This window comes from Ambystoma mexicanum, chromosome 9, assembly GCF_040938575.1.
Source record: "Ambystoma mexicanum isolate Mex_15411 chromosome 9, UKY_AmexF1_1, whole genome shotgun sequence".
Lineage (NCBI taxonomy): Eukaryota > Metazoa > Chordata > Amphibia > Caudata > Ambystomatidae > Ambystoma > Ambystoma mexicanum.
Window position 1 is genome coordinate 993,377,285 of NC_090931.1, and position 20,550 is coordinate 993,397,834.

At 45.6% G+C, this 20,550-nt stretch overlaps 1 protein-coding gene across 1 annotated transcript in view; it reads right to left on the reverse strand.

Moving 5' to 3' along the window:
* The window catches only part of LOC138488874 (dynein axonemal heavy chain 11-like), a 2,478,284-nt gene that overhangs the window by 1,207,670 nt on the left and 1,250,064 nt on the right, over positions 1 to 20,550 (reverse strand). Inside the window, exon 25 of the mRNA XM_069616234.1 lies at positions 10,876 to 11,069. Within this exon, the coding sequence (XP_069472335.1) occupies positions 10,876 to 11,069 (194 nt within the window). The remainder of the gene's footprint in view (positions 1 to 10,875; positions 11,070 to 20,550) is intronic.

Genomic DNA, 20,550 nt, shown 5'->3' on the forward strand with positions numbered 1-20,550 from the left:
TCATCAGCAGCATACTCCACCAAACTCCTTAACACTGCCAGACCATATCTCTCAGTAGACTGCTGTCTAACTATCACCTGGGTGGTAGTAAGCGCAAGGTTGGATTATTGTAACAGTCTCTTCAACAGTACATCTGCACGCAATATAATCAAAAACTTCAGATTATTCAAAATAATGCCCTACAAGCTTCCCTAAACCAGCCCAGAACCAAACACACATCAGATCCCTGGAAATCATTACATTGGCTTCCCATCCGTCAAATAATCTTATTTAAGACACTCACCATCACGCACAGATGTATATCAAAATTGGGCCGCACTATCTGGCCCAAAAAATGCCTATGCACCAAAAGGATAGGCCTATCAGAATGCCCTACACTCAGAGATTGGTACAACCGAAATTCAAGCACACTAGAGCCAAAGGCTCTAACTTCCCTGTCCTCGCCGCAAAACAATGTAACTCCCCCCGGCACTGACAGAGGAAAAATCCCACTGGGCCTTTCACAGAGCCCCCAAAACCTGGCTATTTGCATAATCCCAATCCCTCTCATGACTGACCCCCTCAACCCTTGCACCATTTCTGTAACTCTTGTGCAATGAAATCTGATTCATGTAACTTGTATGCTTCAATGACATCTGATTCATGTAACATGTATGCTTCATTCACCCTACCTCATGTATCTGTTACGCTCCTCAATCATAAAGTGATTGCCTATGGGCCACATGTAACTGGTTTCTACAAGCGCCCTGAAGCCTGATGGTTTGTGCACGCTATATAAATTAAAAAATAAATAGATAAATACATTTACACAGGTTACTGCACTAAATAGAATACTCTCTATGCCAGCCCCTGTTGCAAAAGAACACTATAGTACACTCGTAGGGCATGTGGTGCGAAAAGGGTAGATTTGGTGCAAGAAAAGCAAATACATAATTAATGGCTGGATAATTTAGCCAGGTGCTGAAATGTGATGTAATCTCTGAGAATTCTGATCTGTTTGGCTGAAAGAACCACCCCAGAAGCCTGCATATGGATCTGCATGTGGTATTTCTACATTTAAAAACTGGAGGCTTCACTAGTTTGAAGGGTTTGAGGCATGCATAGGACTGAATAGAACATCTGCTTCAATATGCCCCAGAGGCATATTGTAAGGCATGAATATCGTAAGGCATGAATGCTGCTCCAATCTTTTCAGACATAAATGGGCATATGACCATTATGATATCAGATCTTTCTGACATAGGTAGCATGCTTACTTATATGTTTATGCCTTCTTTGCATGGGCATGGCTGGTATGCTGAAGCTGATCTTTGGTACAGCACAATATTCTAATCTTGTTGCAAGCAATCGTGATCAAGCAGTGTATACCCTCCTAAACACGGGCTAACATATCAGGTGTTTCTATATTCTATTGGAGTGGTACAAGACTACTGTTTGGCCCTGTAGTTAATTGACTGTTAAGGGCTACACCGATGTTGGACATCACTTATGGCTCTGGATAATTTGAACTTAAAGGTGAGTTTTAATATTATTGATTATGGAAAAAACAAGGAGGGTCCTGGGAGTCCCTCTGCCAAAAATTAGTGCAGGTTAAGTAACTTTGGGGCTCACCCAAAGTTACTAGGGGAATCCAGACGTGGACCCCTTGCTTACTGTTCTTGCTGCATTATTTCTCCAAAATCTGTTCAAAGCCATAAACCTATTCAGCTTCAAAATACACTTTGGTAACTTACATTATGGCTGCTTTAGCTAGGAACCTATTAAGCACTAGGGCTAACCCACATCAAATTGCTAAAGTGTTTAGTTATTGAAAAGAGTGAAGTCTATGACAGATTTCGACTCAGACATGAGAGCAACTACCTTCCACTGTAAGCCATGGTACAAACATTCTCCAGAAAATTGAGATTCATTGTTGCTTAATCGTTTAAGCTAACATAATGTTTAGCCTATATTTACCCCCAATTTACAAATGGACGAAGTTCGCCAGAGTCCAGTGCTGGTATAAGCCTTCATTACTATGATAAATGTGTCCTGGACACCTCTAGCAATTGGCTGGGGATTGCCTACATTCAGCTATCCCCCATGGAAGGAACTGGTTTCATAGCACAATCATCAGAAGCCTAGGTGGCCACCACCATTGCCTTGATCTGGTAAACATTCAGGGCCTCTGTTACAGCATTCTTCCCTTGTTCCCAGATAAATCCCAATACTACCCACCCGTGACTGCTGATGAAGCACTATGTTGGACTTTGCCACCTTGAATGCTTAGTGTTTCAAAAACATGCTAACAGCTATTGAAAATCCTTAACCTTATTAAGAGTATTTAATTGTTTTGAATTTATTTAGTGTGGTATTCAAACAATGCTGCCTGTCCACATGCATGTATTTGTATTCAGAATCATTCATTTCCAAACATGTCTAAAAGCAACATGTTTCAATCAGCAGGGGAGGGCAGCAGTTGCCCCTTTTGTCCTGGCCATAAGGGTCATTTAGTGTGCAAACAGAAGGACTCACAGCCTCACCTCCCTACCTCAAACAATATGCCTGATTGATATATGCACTGAATTGAAACATGTTGAGGATGTAGACCTGTCCGAACTCCCTTGTAAACTGAATACAGCACAAAAGCTCAAGCTGAGGGCCAAACCTGGTAGTTGCACCTGCGTGGTGATAAAAAGAAATGGCCACATCAATAAGTAACAGTTCCCAGATCTTTCATGGTTCTTGAAAGGTAAGCCATCAAAGGCTGGATGCATTGTATACTTCACCCAATTTGGTATGGTCTTTAGAACGAATATTAAATAACAAATGGAACTTATAACAAAACATAAATAATAAAAAATATATGTGGGAATGGGGTAAAGGGTTAAATCATGGAAGGAAGTGTTTGGGTGAGTTTTTAGCCGGGGTAAACAAGGGTTTGATGGGGACTCCCACCCTCACACAAAAAAGAAAAAGAAAGTTTGTTATTTTTTGTCGTTATTTATTTTTGGTTATACATTCATTAATTCTTAATTGAATTTGTATCAATACATGTAACCACCCCATTCACTGCACCTTGCTGAACCTTACTAGATATCATGAGTTTCATGAGAAGGCATTGCCATATGATGCCCAGATGCTCACTGTATCCAGCTTGTGTAGTGGAAGGAATATATTCTTCATCGCCCTGCTTTTGTATGGCCTCCAAGAGAGTTGTGTCAATTAATATGTAAGTGGTAATCAAGAATGGAGATGGGTTGATAAGCCCAGCCAATGCAACCCTTCTTCTAAAAACTGGGATTATTGCTGTCGCCCTCCAAATGCACGCCTCTTCTGACATATTTCCATCTTAGTGATGCGCGCACTAAGGTGACCAGTTAGCAGAGGAATCTGGGGTCCTTTACGGTGACAGCAGCTTTAGGCATCTTCGAGGCCTGTGCTCACATTTTCTCTCTGTTAACCTGAATGAATACCTTGCAGTACCATTAACGGTTACTTGATATAGAAAAATCCTAATTGATTTGTGTTGGCTAATATACATTGTTGGGTCAGACAGCATACTCTGTGACACTAGCTTTTTAGGCATGAGTGTCTGCATACTCTTATTGGGGCAAAGGACTAGATCACCCATCCAATGTATTCCTAATGTTTTTAGCTCAGGGGTGGACATGCATGCAATAAACATATATTTAAATGTCTTCCTATTAATGTTCCTACATTGTGATTAATAGTCATGTTGCCAAGCATTAATCTTGATAAAAATTTGTCCACCTTTTTCAACCTAAGCGATTCTCCCAACAGTTCCCTCTGTTATGTAGGCTAATAATAAGATGGGGGATTGATTTCCAAAAGAGTCACAAAAAAGCAGGATCACCCACACTAACATCTCCAAGGTACCTACCAACTGATCAGAGACTACATAAGTAGCCATTCCTTTAGTCGACCTTCAGCTTCCTGTAACAATGCTCGCTGCATTTTCATCCTCAAATTGTTTGTCCCTAACTGCCCCAGCTTCCTCTCCTTAGCAAGCATTTCCCCGTAATACCCAAACCATTAATCAACTTTACTTTACGCACCATTTTACCTATTTTCATATCACCACTCTATTTTTGTCTGATTTCTTGCTGATACTTTTTATCAGTTTAGTTTTAATCGGTACCATTAGTTTTAGTCACAATTGTTAGTTAAGAAATATTTTAGATTGGTGTGAACATATGCTAAGCTGAGTATTATGAATTGTAGGATTGGCCATTAGAGAACTGAGGTGATGAGGCTCAGGCAGTATTGTGGTTGGGGAAGGTTTATTTCACACATGTTATGCTCACCAGCAACAGAGCAGCGTTTTAATAATATTGGGAAGTAGATGAGAGTCAGGTATTACACACCTGTTCTAAGCACGAAGATCTACACACAGTCTTAATTTTCCATTTGGTTTTGCCACTATGACCAAAGGGGAAAAACCAATGGGATGATTCAGTTCTTTTAATTATACCACCTTCTACTTTATTTAATGCCTTCTCCACTTCTTCTCTAATGGCTAAAGGAATATTCCTCACCTTCTGTACCACTGGCTTGGCATTTTGCACTAGTCGAATCCGATGCACGAACCCCTTCAGACATCCGAGCTTCTCATCGAATATGATGCTCTGCAGTGCTACATTATTGTTTGTCGCACACATTCCACTGCATTGGGATTCAACTTCATCTTCAATTTCTTTTGCTGCAACCAACTTAAAAGTGGTGAAGATCCTTTCTCCATGCCATACACCTTGCCTGTGGTTCTTCTGCCTTTGATTTCTAAATTAGCTTCAAACCATCCAATGATATCTATGTTTGTGCCAACATATGCTTGTGACTTAACATCCTCTTCAATTAACTGTCTCTAAGAAAATATTCTCTCAAAGAGTATTTTAGGAAGGAGTGTATATTCCCCCCACCTAAATCAATCATCATCTCCACCTGTATCTCTTAAATGGGTCCTTCAGTATGCGCCAAATCTGTGGTGTTGTTTGGAGAAAGCACACTTATAATTTTATTGGTGGCTTCAGATCAGATTTATTCAAGATTACTCAAATTGATCAGTGTATATCCTTGTTTCAAATTGCAGTCAGGTGTGTTCATAACCTCTTGTTACATATTGCAGTCAAATAATTTCATAACTTAATTGCAGTGAAATATTTTCATAACCTCTACACGTGTTTCTCCACTTTTACTTTCAGTGAGTCATCAGGAGGGTTTGCTTTAATTTTGAATTTTGTCTAAAGAAAGATTACATAAAAAGGAAAATTATTTTTTTCCAAATCAAAATCAATACAGAATCAACTGTAGCTATAGCCACTCATGTGTGTGCTCATATAGGCTATCAGATATTATGACATATTAGAGCTCCAAAGTTGGAGATAACTCACTCTTTGTAGATTCCTTAGTGTTGTTAATATGGGTTTGCTTTACAATTTTGAGTCCTGTCTGGGTTTCATACAATTGTTGATCAACCCTGTAGACAATCGAAATTAATTATATTCAGTGGTTTTCTATTTTAATTCGGGGATGCATTACTGTGGTTTAATAGAGGGTTCTGTGGCTAGTTGGTTGAGAAGGGACATGTCTTACCTTGATTTGATGCTAAACTGGATTCAGTTGTCTCAACCTGGTAGCCATCAATGACCACCGTGTCTGTTGAGCCATCTAAATCTTACTCTTCCTCACCACCTACTGCAAAGACCACTTTGTCTGATTGTTCATACCATTCATCCACCGTGTGCACATTTCCAGCCCTGCAGCACTTAGTCAAATGTCCGTTTGTCTTGAATATCTAGCACCTAGAATCAAGGGCCGTGCAGGTAGGACTGTTAACGAAATGGTCAACTGCATAACACCAAAATAATATTTACTGACAGTTTGGCATCCTGGGATGAATCACTCATCACTCGTGGGACAGCATTTAGCTTCGAAATATTGCTTTAATTCACTCCAATGGGGAGCCTTCCTCCAGAGACAACAGCAGTCAAATCCTTCACATCATTTGTGCCCTTTCCTTCCAGTAGTTTAATTTGCTGGACTTTCTTTTCTAGGATTTTTATGCCCTTATTGCTATTCTCAACCTCTTTAGCAATGTGCAATACCTCATCCAGTGGTGGGCCACCTTTTCACCAAAGCTGTTCCCTTATCTTGCCACCCCTGCACTCCAGCATGAATTAATCCCTTAACCTTTCGTCTGTTGTGTGGCCAAATTTGCATGTCCTGGCCAACCCCTTAATTCTGTGATGAAGACATTAACTGATTCACCCTCATTTTGCATCCTTTTGCCATATGCGTACTGCTCCAGTATGATGCTTATCTTACATTCATAATGTTTGTCTAGCTTTACAATTCATTTTTCATATCCATTTAGGTTGGTGCACCATCCTCTGGTAAATCTGGCAAGTTATTGAATTTCTCCTGTCCAGGTGTACCAAGACAGTGCATTGGTAAAGATTTTTTTTCTTTCTGCCCCATAATTTGCACCGCAAACAGCCACTGCATAGTGCTGAAAAGACTTTTTTCAGTGTTCTGACGGAACAGGTAGTTTGCCTCGGTTGGGGAGAAACGTGATGGGTGGGGGTGGGCTCTGTATCGTGTGAAGAACTGCACTGCTCCAATCCCCAGAAGCAATGGTATTTTATTTCTTTTATGAAATATTGTTCATACAAATAGCCAAAGAATTATTATCTTTTTTTTAAGGGTAGTGCTAGAATTGACTCAGATGTGTTAATTTAAATTCTTCTCCTTAAATCTATCAGAAAAGATAACCAGGTAAACCTTGTTTCGTTGGTTTATTTTCAACGCTCGGAAAAGGTACTGTCACTCTTGCAGCTTTTGTTTGTTGTTGCTTGGGAACCCTTTTTCCTTCCCCTGAACATGGCGCTGCGGACATTATAAGGTGCCTTCCTCTGGCACGCCTGTGGCTACAGTGCGCATGCTCGTCTCCAACGGTTTGAGCCCAACACATTCTATTTTTAATATTTCTATAAAGTTGCATGTCACACCATGCTGGACCCCTAGGCTTGACACAGGGGCTGTGCTCTTACCCGTTGATGATTAGGCCAAATGAGGCTGTTCAGACCGGTTCAGCGATGGCTGGAAGCTCTGCTCGTATGGTGCTAGGCTAATGCGCATACTGAATATGTTTTACTTTTAAATCACACTCTAGCCCTTACATTTGTCATGATTACTTACACCACTATATTATCTCTTAATTCAAAGCCAGGATTAATTACTCTTAGGACCTTAAAAGAAATTAGACTACACAATATACAAATCAATGTACCAATGGTCACTGATAAACTGCCAATAACAACACTGCATGTGCACAGATTAATGCCAGGTCAGCTCTAGGGAATGCCTAAGTGTTAATTGATCTGATTAACTAATCAAATCTGGGCTCCCTGTTCATTACAGAAACTGGGCTTACTGGTTCCCGTTCGATGTTTCATTCATTAGTCCCTCAAAACTATTTGATACAATTGCTGAATTAGACTTCCCATTTAGGGGATGTAATTGCAATCATACATGAATCATGCTGGAATATTTCAAATATTGAGCTACTAAATTGGGATGGTGTGTCCCAGATTGGACTTCCTAATATTCTTCGATCACCTATGTTATCACTCACAATTGTATTATGCTACCATCTCCCTACCATCTCCCTGGACCAGCCAATATATTTTGGGAGCTTTTAAATGAATTTCTTTGGGCTACAGCATTAAAGTATCAGTGTTTGCTGATAGCCAGGGATCTAAATATTTGGCATGAATCCCCAAATAATTTGGTTGCTAACAAACTATTGGAAATTCTTGCTAGCTGGTTTGACACCCTTGACTACTATTGCTTTGCATCGATTGGGGCACTGTCTTGATTTGCTATTATTAAGAGGGTCTGGTGTGTCTGTGTCAGATTCTATTTCCGTCTCTTGGTCTGACCATTTTGTCAATAAGTTACACGGAGAGTACCACCATAAAGAAAACATTTGGAGGGAACTCTGGGATAACATATCTAAAGGCCTGATAAGTGCAGCCCTGAAGTCCCACATGAAAGCAATTTTTTCGAGCTAAATCCACGTTTTTTAAAAACAATATTGCATCGACCATTAATGGGCCAACAGAACATTTTTCTATGCTGAAGAAATTCTTAAACCCCTTAAGTGAATCCTCCATTCCTGCCCCTTCAGCTACTTTGAAGGATGATTGTAATGTGTTTTGGCCAGTAACAGTCCAGGTCATACATTTACCACCATCCTTCAGATTATCTCCTGTGCAATGTTGGTTGGGTCCAAACAGAGCCATTTGCCTTTCCTGCAGAACATCTGGAGGCCCACACGTTTCACTGCTCTGTAATTAAATCTACGTTTTACTGAAGCATTCTTTTGACCTTATCATGAATTCATATGTGTCTAACATGTAAAAATGAACAGCCCAATATTTCGTGTTTTACTTAGCAAGCAACTGATTTACTTTCCCCTAACTTTACAAAACCTTAAAATAGGTTTATAGAAATGATAGATATATTTATTATATCAAAATGTATTATATAATACATTATATTGTGTCATTACATATATTTCAGAAGAACACATTACATGTCCCCAATTTTATATAATCTATTATTTATTTTGTTAATAATTATTGTGAAAGTTATTAATGTTTTTATATCTAGCAATGTTGCAGAAATGAGGCGCATATATGTACCAAATTTCACAAAAGTAAATGGGCCTCATTACGAGTTTTGCGTAATGGGTTAACGGGCTCCGCTAAAGGAGGCGGACCTGTTAATCCTGTTACGCAAAATTACGAGGTCCCCTCGCGGGACCCGGTAAGGATGCCTGGTAAAACCAAGCGTTGTTACCGGGTGCCGCGAGGGGAAGAGGGAGCAAACAATGAGCCGCTCGTAATCGGCCCGTTGTTTGCTCCCTCTCCCATTCCCATTGAGCCCTATGGGGGCTCAGATGGGAATGGGGACGGTCCGGGCCCGGGTTCCCAGAGGGAGGAATTACCGGGCCCTCCGTACTCGGATTGGCCCGGTAATTCCCCATTCTGGGAACCCGGTAAAGGAGCCCGGTTTTCCGGCAGCCATGGAGCTAATCGTAATGAGGCCCAATGTATTTTTTCTACACCTCTTCCTAAAACAGATTCCCTGATGAGATTCCACAGAAATGTATGCTCTAAGAATCTTGGTAGTTCTGAATGTATAAGGGGATTATATGGTGCAAACAAATCTGAGAAGCAATGGAGAGCTTTACAGGAATCGCGAGGGGATTCACTGACATGAAAGGGAAGGATGGTGGCCAGTCATGGTCCATAGATCCTGCACCCTGCAGCTCACTGGATGTTCTCGGATAGGTAGAGTCTTAAGGTTCCTTCTCTCATTGCATGAGTGAGGGTCCAATCATGATGTGTGTTGATATGCTGTTCCATAGATCAGGAGCATAGGCTTGATTCCTTGCTTTCTCTTTCTGACATGTCTCATTTTCAAATCTGCTGGTGCAGTGGTTATTTGTGTTGTGTGGCAACTTTGCAGTCAGTCAGGAGTGAGCATTGATTCTCACTGCCTTCTAGGCCTTACAGACTGTCTTGAAGGTGATGTGGGCTTAGAGTGATAAAAAGGGCAATTTCTTGCACACAGGTGAAATGTTATCAGGGTTATCAGGGTTTTGTGCATCTTTGATGAGGAGACTGCGTTATGGTCAATTGCGTTGAGTAGAGCCAGGGGGCAGGCTGCGATATCACTTTCTTGACTTCCACGCATTCACAAAATACTGATTTTATTTGCAAATTAAATTAAGGATAACATTTGTATCACACAATTGTACATTCTGAAAAGTAACAGATTGGCAGGGTGATTCCACCTGTGCCATGTGAAGTTTCAAAACAGAAATGTTTTGGCAAAACTGTTTTCGCAAACTTCAGTCCCTGGTATGGTCAAAGGCAGGAAAAAGGTTTGTGGGGTGAAATCTGAGTAGTTTTCTTTTGCCAAAGTTAATTTGCTGTCATGTGTGCCCCTCAACTCTGTTTTAGGAAAGAGAGTAGATGTTATAAAATAAGTATTTGGCAATGGCAACAGTTTGGGCTTTTCTGTGGCCATTGATGGTAGCAGGTTCTAAATGGTGCGACGACCTGGAAATCTAAAATCAGTGCCTGGAAAATGCCTAATATGCACACACATGCCAAAAATGTTGGCTTTGCCAATGAATGTTTTAACAGGACTTCAGTGATGGACATACATAATGCTTATAAATCGAGTGGCTGAAGGCAGACCTGGTAAAATTTTTATTACATGACTAGTACGTTTAAAACTCCAGTTAAGTCATTAACTCTCAGAAGACTGCTTTGAAAAATAACTTGCAGGCACTTCGAGTGCTATGTTTGATGGTAAAGCTTGTTCAAAGCGAGCTCAAAGAGTTCCCATCAGGAGGTGGTTGGGTCGGGGAGGGGCAGGAACTGGGTGGGAATGGCCATAGGGATTAGCATGGACATGGGCAGTCAATGGGTGGGCAAATAGCCAACAACACCCACAAGCTGTGTGTCCCTCCTCATATGCAATTTCTCCCTATCTGTACTCTAATAGGATCGTTTTGACTTATAAGTGCCACCTGACAGCCCAAACGAATGACTTCCATCAGAAGACTCTTTTTCAAGTGTAGAGTTAGCATTGCTTTTGTTTTACTTAATATTTGATTTATTTGAAATGTTCATCTTTTCAAGATTCAGTTGTTGAAATCTTAAATATTAAGCAACTCGAATACTAGTAACATATCATTGAGGCGAAGCATGCCTTTAAATCATCAGTCAATTTACATGAACAACTAGTAGAAATTGGTTTCATGGATGGTACATTCTGAAGACAGCTGACAAAACTCACATGTGCTGTATGGCATCCTGGAAGAGGACAAGGTGCATAGCGGCATGGATCTCGTTGTAGTGCTCCAATGCATCGGTTAGAACTCTGCTCATCTTCTCCCAATCGGTTACTTGGGAGTAGCGAGGCTCTCCTACACCATGTGCAAAGTGGCTGTACATCAGCGGATTGCGGCTAAACAGCTGCTCATCCACACCCTGCACGGAAAGAAATGCACGTCAAATAAGGTGTGTCAAACATGTGGGGCCACTAGTAGGGCATGGGTGAAAACATTTGATTGAAAACGATTGCAGAGTACAATGTCAGGTCACAGCTTTGGAATATTGTGATTACTTTGAAAATCCACACATCGCTAACACCTCTCATGGCAGCATTACAGATATACATTCATTTTTCAACTCTTGAAACGTTCTTTTCACAAGGATGCATCAGCCAAATAGTTTCAACTGTGCGTCGGGAATGGTATGGGAGCGTTTTTCCTGCACTAATCGTCTCTGGTTATTGGATTATCCTCAGATACATGTGTATCATATGTTTTTTTAAGTGGGTAGTAATCACGAACACACTCAATTACAGAGAGGTAGCTATGAACTACTGGATATAATCCACGAAGGTGGTGTTCCTACGGACATCTGATGGAAAAGAGTGATGCTCGAGTGGTGCATTAGCTCACTCGAAATCGCGGAAGACTACCCACCAGTAATTCTGTGCTGCGTATGAACATCATTTTTCTACACCCCGACCTGTCCCAATGGCAAGCAGGGATGTCATTTGGGGGTCGCCAGGGGGTGCACATGCAACCACTGTGGTCTCCCTTGCTACCCCTAAAAAAAAGTTTTTTATTTTAAATGGAAGCTCCTGGGCTGTGGCCAGCGCTATGTGGCTCTTTGATTCTGAAGTGTCTGACTTTCTTGTTCAGGCCTCTTAAAAAACAGGAGGTTCCACAAGTGCTACACTTTGATCAGTGACCCTAAATAAGCAAGAATAGGAATAACAAATCATTTGTCTTTTTGGAATTCTATACAATGATTGCTAGACTTTACGTCAGGCATAGTTCAGGGTGTGAGGCACTAATTTACGGGGTAATTCATAGAATTCACTGCACAAGTGACGCACGCGGCTGGCGCACAGTGTGCGCATGCAGCATTCTGCACCAGCCGCGTGCGCCAAAACCCTTTTCAGCGCACAGCGTATTCATGGATTTTAACATCCCTAAGCAGCCGTGGCGCAGAGTGGCGCAGCCCCCCTGCAGCAGTGTCAGTTACGCCCCCAACCCTGCCCCGTGCGCCATGAACAGCGCACAAATCCAGTACATGGCACACAGACCAGTGGACCAGCATACAGCCCCCCAACCACGAAAACGCGTGTAAAACTCCCCGTGCACCCCTCAGAATACACGTACCCCACTCGCGCTAGGCCAAACGCGTGTAAAACTCCCCGCTCACCTCTCGGAATACACGTACCCCACTCATTTGCGGGAAGTTTCACACGCGATATGCCTTGGGCGAGTGGGGCACGTGTATTTCTGAGGTTCGCTGGGAATTTCACATGTGGTAGGCCCTGTGTGAGCGGGGTATGTGTATTACTGCGGTTCGTGGGAAGTTTCACACGTGAGAGGCCCTGTGCAAGCAGGTACGTGTATTACTGGGGTTCGCAGGAAGTTTCACACGCGATATGCCTTGGGCGAGTGGGGCACGTGTATTTCTGAGGTTCGCGGGGAATTTCACATGTGGTAGGCCCTGTGTGAGCGGGGTATGTGTATTACTGGGGTTCACGGGAAGTTTCACACGCGATAGGCCTTGGGCGAGCGGGGCACATGTATTGCTGGGGTTTGCAGGGAGTTTCACACGTGGTAGGCCCTGTGCGAGTGGGGCACATGTATTACTGGGGTTCGCGGGGAGTTTCACACGCGGTAGGCCCTGTGCGAGCGGGGTACGTGTATTTCTGGGGTGCCCAAACGAATTGGCAGTGTGTGTCCTCCCAGGTGTGCCCTCACACCACTCCCCAGGGCCTGCAGGCAGACCACAATACAGGGGAACACACTGCACCCCTGGCCATGCCCCACAGGCAGCCCATCCACCCTGGCAAAGTTCCCCAGCCAGCCCACATGTCACCACGCACAAGTGAGCACTGACTCATGTCCCCCCACCCAGCCACCCACCCACCCACCAGTGAAGGGCACCTGCCAGCAGGCCCCCACTCATGTCCCCCCACCCACCCACCCAGCAGTGAAGAGCACCTGCCAGCAGGCCCCCACTCATGTCCCCCCACCCACCCAAAGCAGTGAAGGGCACCTGCCAGCAGGCACCCACTCATGTCCCCCCACCCACTCACCGAGCAGTGAAGGGCACCTGCCAGCAGGCCCCCACTCATGTTCCCCCAAGCAGTGAAGGGCACCTGCCAGCAGGCCCCCACTCATGTCCCCCCCAACACATCAACATGACCCACAATCATGGCCCTCATGGCCATCCAAATCCCACCGCACGCCACCCCTGCCCAAATAACCAACCAAGCATAACATACACCCCACATTGAAATGGCCATTACATGAAACAACCCAAATGGCATGTATGTACATCAACACATGTCCGTCACACACACAAACTATGGGTGCCAGTGAATGTGAAAACCCACATCGTGACATGCATGAAAGCAATGAGGGAATACCACACATTGAAGTACGGGAAAAAATGTATTGAACAAAAAATGTGGTGAAACAAATTTAAAGACCAAACAATGGACATAAGGAAAACAATTCAGAATGTCACATAATGATAAAAAAGAAAATCGGAATCCAAAATATATGAAATCAAAAATTTCTCCAAAGTCTCCCTCCTACAAAGCAAATCCAAACAGAAATGAAAAAGTAAAATCCATTGCTCCATGGAAAAATCAAAAAAGAAAATGCCGACAAATCCACACTCCAACTATTTACAAGGATGAAATCCTGGGTCCATGAGCCCAACGGTCCAAATGAAACCTACAAAAATACACTAACTAATGAAGAACTATATACAAAAATGTGGGGTATTGTTCAAGCGCCCCAAAAAAAAACTGAAAACAAAAATGAAACCTAACACTAACTAACTAACTATTTACAATGGCAGCGGGCTAGTCCAACGGCTCACTTTTTGATGTCCCGGGACAGGGCATCATCAAACTTCCGCTCAATGTCCTGGAGGCGGTCCTCTTCCATGGCCCTGAGGGTTTGCAGGGATAATGACATGTTGACCTCCAACTCCCTGCCGATGCCTGCCTCTCTGATGTTGAAGGCCCCGAGCCATCATTGCTCCCACCATGTTGCTGCTGCTGCTGTGCCTGTGCCTGCACCCTGGCTCTTGCTGCCTGCGTGTCCTCCTCCGGCTGGGGTGCAGTTGTCATGGTGGCCACCCCTGCTGGACGTCCGACTCCCGACTGTGGCAGGGATGTGTCCTCCACCAGCCTGGCCGCTGGGTCAGAGGCAGCTCCACAGGGTACCCAGGTGATACATGGGTGGGAAGATGGCATGGAGGACGACTGGCACGTAGGGGGTTCCGGTGAGGAGGGGGTCGCAAGAAGGTCCAGCACACAGAGGAATCCAGCACTGGTGACCCGTCCCAGTAGGTCAACGCGGTCAAAGAGGCATCTGAGATGACATGCATTGCCTTCACAAAAACACCGCAGGTCACCTTGCATGCCCCGTTGACGCAACGCTATCCCAGCAAGGACAGGCTCAACCCGGTCCCGGATAGCCACGTCCGCAGGGAGAGGAAGGCCAGTTGTTGTGCGCTCATCCCCTCCCTGAAAACGGGTCTGGACGTAAGCATCCCTGCTGGTGCGGGATGATGCAGTCACAGGATCAGGGACAGGATTACAAACAGGCACCTCTGCGGCGGCCTGTGCTGCCCCCTGTCCCTGCCCCTGCACTGCACCACTAGCACCGGTGGAATCCCCACCTCCAGACCCCGTGTGTGTCCCTTCCATGGCCTCCTCCTCCACCAAACCCCCCACCAACCTGGATGACTCCATGCCATCTTCCCCCGTCGGACCCTGTGGGGTCTCAGCTGCCCCTTCTGCTGCCGAGGAGTCCATCTCCGACCTCCGCCTCTTGGACCTACTCTCGGCAGCTGCGGCCTGGGACGCAGCACCAGACTCCTCACTCCCCGACGAGATGACAATCTGGGAGGGGAGCCGGGCCTTGCGTCTCTGGCTGGTGGTGCGATCCCTGCCGCTTTGCTCCACAGCACCCTCTCTGCCCTCTTCATCAGTTGATGCTGCAGACAGGGAGAGATAGAACACAGGCATCAGGGCACTGTACAATGGACTGATACACACATGACAGTTGTATATGAGTGGCAGTGTCAAACTTCAGACATGGCATCACACTCCCTAACACACAGGTCATTTCTACTCACACACATGAGCAATTCCACAGCAATATTGCACCCGGCAGCACCATCCATACACATACAACAGCATCAGCATCCAAAGGTGAGCCTGACGTCACATGAAACATGGGGAGTGCACAACACATGCACACACACCAACACACTTACATGCATGTGTACATGTCCACCATCTGTCACAGTGATGAGATCGCCATCCATGTCACATCTGGTATTCAGCCTTCTACATGTCAGTGCCACATGCATCCATGGCTATGCTACATGCAATCTGTGTGCTGGCATGTGTCATGTATGTGTATTGGACATGCCACTCACAGGCTAATGTGTGATGCCAGTGCTACCCAGCATGCAGCAAATGTGTTGCTTTTCCATCTTGGTGTCCTCAGTGTCTGCTTTTTGCCTCCCCTTCCGACTCATTGACAGTGCATGCATGCCAGGGTTATAGTCATGTGGGACATGTGTAAATCATGTACTGGATCTCTGGCTTGTCAGGCCTATGTGTGTGCAGACCCAGGAGGAATCTCAGGCACGACCGGGCACCAGTGGTGGGTGAAAACCCAATCTTACTGCAGACCATATTGTCCAGGGGTGTCTCTGGGTGCACCTCCCCATACCTCTATTCAGGTGCTGAATCGGATGATGAGACTTATGTGCTGTCGCAGGTGAATGTTTCTGGCAGAGGATTCTGTTCTGTCCAACCCACCTGCACCAAGGGTAGAACCCTCTATGGGGATGTCAGTGTTGGTAAGTCCACCTTTGGCGGTTACAGATGCAGGGTCACACTCCTCAACATCTGATCCTGTTCCTGGGCCAGCAGATCAGAGGGAGAATGCAGTCCTGCAGCCTCAGGCAGTGCCAGCACAGCAAGGTGCAGATCGCCTTGCCCCAAACAGGTGTGGTGCCCGCCTACGTGGTGGCCATATGCCACCAGGCAATACTGTATGGGAAAACTCAATTTACAGTATAGCAACCCAACAGGGAGCATTGGTTGACATGATGGCTCAGGCAATGGAGAGGGTGGCCACTTACATTCTCCCCCCTGAAAGGCAGATGGAGCAACAACAGCAGGCAACAGACTCCATTTGCCAATCACACAGGGAAGACATGTTGGCGTCCAACAGGGACCGACGGGCAGCACTGGAGACTCTGCGCGAAGCCATATCTATAGAGTCACAGGGCCACAGGGAAGCCCTGAGGGTAGAACTCCATAACGTCAGGGAGACTCTGGGTGACCTTGAGGCTTCCCGAAATTTAAGGTCAGAAAAGCAGCTGGAGCAGCTCACACGTTCACTCTCAGCTGAGCTGCAGGAAGCTCGGGAGGAGATCCGGGCATCACGGGAGGCCATGCGTGCAGAAATGCAGGCAACCCGTCAGGTGCTGCATGGGGATCTCAGTACTATCAACCTCCAGAACGAGACCTTCCACACCCGCATGCTTGCTGCCATGGAGGACCATACCAGGGCTTTGCGTGGGCTGCCTCCCATAGCACCACCACCTCCTGATGCAGCAGCAGAGGGTGATGAGAGCGACAGCAGCACTCCTCCCACACTAGCGTAGCCGTGCAGGCCAAGAGCCCATGGAGGTATTTTCTTTTTCGCAACATCCACGCAGGTGGCTGTTGGTGTGCACCCTGTCCTCGAATCTCCTGGGTGGCCTCACCCCCCACTACCCCCACATGGCCATTTTTGATTTGTTTCTTTTTTTTTTTACAGTGTGTTGCCTTGTGTGGCTCCCGTGGGCATCCACTGTGTATTCCGGCTGGACACATGCAGGCTTGTCCTGAGTTTGGGTTAGATGCTTGGGTTCCTGACACACACACCCCTCCTGCTTCCCGTTTCCATGGGCTTGCAAAGGGTGTGACCAAGTGACAGTGACTTACACAGTGACATTGGTCTCCCGTGAGCTGTGTGGGCAGTCTGTAGTCATAACTGTGTGGACATCCCTAGTGGGATTTGTTTTTGTATTGAACACTGCATGGTGTATTGATATGTGCTTGTGCATCCATGTCTTCCTCCTTATTCGCAGGTACCTTCTTCATGTCTTCACAAGGACGTCTCCTTTGCAGATGCAGTTCATGTTGTATGCAGCACACTGACACGTTTGCCTGACAGCAACACTCTGCAGTTGGAAGTGGTCGATATGCTGGATTATTCAGGTTGTAAGACTTGCACTACTTTGAGTTTGTACTGTCATATTTTGGCAATGTTTCATGCTGTGTTGCTGTATTGTGTTGCTGGTAAGTATTTGGTCATGTGTGCTGTTTGTTGTCTGTGGCCTCTTTCCATTTGGGACAGTGCACTTTGTGACACTTGTGTCATGTGTTGTGCATTCCTTTGTTTGCTTTCACATTGCATGACATGCCATGGTGTGTTGGGTGGCGGAGATGGGGAGGGGTTGGGTGACATGGCACTATTTTCATGTTGTATTTTGCAAGGGGGTAGTCATTCATGCAGCATAAATGTGTGTATTTTTGTGACACAGCATTGGTTGTCTTTGGGTAGGTAGGGATGCACACAATGTAACACTTCCAGGTGACCAGTCTGAGGCTGGTATGGTTGTGACAGTTGACTGTCCCTTATGTCATCATCATTGATTGTCAGCTGGTATGTGCCAGGGCTGTGTGCACTCCACAGGGGTGTGATTTTAGGTGAAGTAATTAACCACCAGCTGCGTATGGGCTGCCTCACCACGTGCCCTTTCCCCTCCCATGAGCAGCGGCCGTGCATGTGGTTGGGGATGTGGGGGCACCACCATGTCCACCGGCAGGCCCCGTAAGGTTGCAACGTTTTGCAGGACACATGCTGCCACTATGATCCTGCACACTACTGGGGGTGCGTATAGCAGCTGCCCACCAGAGCGGTCAAGGGAGCAAAAGCGTGACTTGAGCACTCTGAATGTGCGCTCCACTATGCCCCGGGTTGCAATATGAGCTGTGTTGTATCTTACCTCGGGTGGTGTGGTGGGGTTCCGAATTGGCGTCATCATGTGGGTGCTCAGAGGGTAGGCACTGTCCCCTGGGGAGGTGATGATGGGTATCATTAGTGGGGTTGTGACATTACTCAGTATCTGACATGCATGCATGTGCAGCAGCATTTATACTCACCAGCAGCCATGTATCGCCATGTCGCCCAGCTTCTAGGTCCCGGTTTAGGGTTGACATTCTGTATCCTGGATAGTTGGCATATACTGAGGTGATGATTCCCTTGGCATCACATACTACCTGCACGTTGATGGAATGCCAGTGCTTGCGGTTTCTATAGATGTGCTCAGTTGCCCTCGGAGGACGTAGAGCCACATGGGTGCAATCAATGGCACCTAGCACTTTGGGGAAGTGTGCCACCCCGTAAAAATCCTGGACGGCAGCCTGCCTTTCTGCAGGTGTTCTGGGCAGGTATATGTGCCTGCGGACTGATGGGCGTGCAGTCATGATGGCCAACACCTGGTGCAGACAGCGTGACTGCGTGGCCTGTGACACCCCCCCCACTATGGCACTTGTCCGCTGAAATTAACCAGTGGCCAGGAAGTGCAGTACATTGAGCACCTTTTCCAAGGGGCTCAGTGCTTGGGAGCACACGGTGGGTGATGTGAGGTCATCCTCCCACTCGCTCACCAGGTCGAGTATTATGTGAGGTGGAAACCTGTACCTCCCATACACCTGGTCATCAGGCATCCCAAAAAGGCTGGTCCTGGGTGTAAAAATTCTGGCCCTGACTATCTTCCTCCTCCTGCGGTGTCCCACGACCACTGCTGCGAGGAACGGTATATTCATCGTAGCGTCTGAGCTTGTTTGTTGTTTGCGCGCACTTTTATGCTGCGCGGGTCCGCGTACGCCTGCTTCCTGCTGGTGTACGTGTTTCCGGATTAGCAGGTCTTTTTTGGCGCACGCGTTTGCCCTGTTAGATTCCATGAATATGTGTTGTAGGAGCGCGTGTGGATGTTCTGCGTATTTGCCTCCTGTACTTCCCCCGTAACGCCCACATTTTCACGCGTTGTTCCCCATTACGCGCGTTACACCCCGTGTTCTGTCTACTTTTGTTGTGTGCGCCGTGCTATGTGTGCTTTCGCTGTGCGCGTAGTGCACGCCGTTTGATGACGTGTGTGCCCCACGCAGAATTTTAGCGCACATCCCAGAATTTACACACGCACAGACTTCCATGAATCGATGTGCGTGGATTTCGCATGCTTGCACTGGAGATTTTCGGCGCACATTCATTCCATGAATCGGCCTGTAAGTCTGTTCTTAAACACCTCAAATTCACAACATAATAATAACTAGTTTTATATAGCGCTATAAACCCGCAGGTATCTAAGCACTGCAATAACAGTTGGTATTATTATCCCACTGCGCGGTACTCAATTTATGGACCTCGAAAGGCTGAGTTGGCCCTGCCAGGATTCAAATCTGCGCCAGCAGGCTACGCACGGATGTCAGAACATGCACTCAACTCGCTGTGCTATTTGACAACGCAGACTAAAACTTCCAAAAAGCATTTAGAGTACAATAAGCATCAATTTCTTTCGGATGTATTTTGCTTTTTACAAGATGCAGCTATAGCATGTTTTTTCTGCCGTTGTCTCTGTTAAAATCATCACAAGACATTCCATCTCGGTGTCCTCGGTCACTTGACAGAATCCTTGTGCCTAAAAGATACTGTACAGTGTATACATTTTTGACCATAGCACAGAAAGTGGCCCTTGATTTCATTGTGCTACAATTAACGCTTTGGTGTAATGTGTCTTTCTTATCTCGCTGGCATGCTGTTCCAGATGTTTGTTTGCATGTATGAGGTAACTAGTGCCCAAGGTACGGGATGCCGTGTTAGTGCGCTATTTTCCCTGCACTACTCTAAATTCTTTAAGACACAATTGTGAACCCTCCCAATGGTATGTATGTTGCCACCCTCTAAAGCCTGAAAAGTAGATCCACACAGGCTTGACATGTGGCAAACTTTGCACCAGACCTGCAGATGAGTTGTCTGCTGTTAAATCTCAGTTACCAGTTTAACCCTCTTAATTTGCTTGATGACTTTGAGAACATTCAGACATGTAATTGCTCATTTTACTATAGCTGATAAGATAGCTCAGTGAGTTGAGCGCTCACTGCTGCAAAGTGTGTGTGATCTGCAGGTTTGAATCCCAGGTTTGAATCCCAGAAAATTCAACTCAGCCTTTTCTCCTTCTGAGGTTGATAAATGAGTACCAAGACAGGTTGGTTGATATTGTATGTATATTTGTACTATATAAAGCGCTTAAGCGTAAGTGCAATACAATAACACATCGTTATCATTTCGCC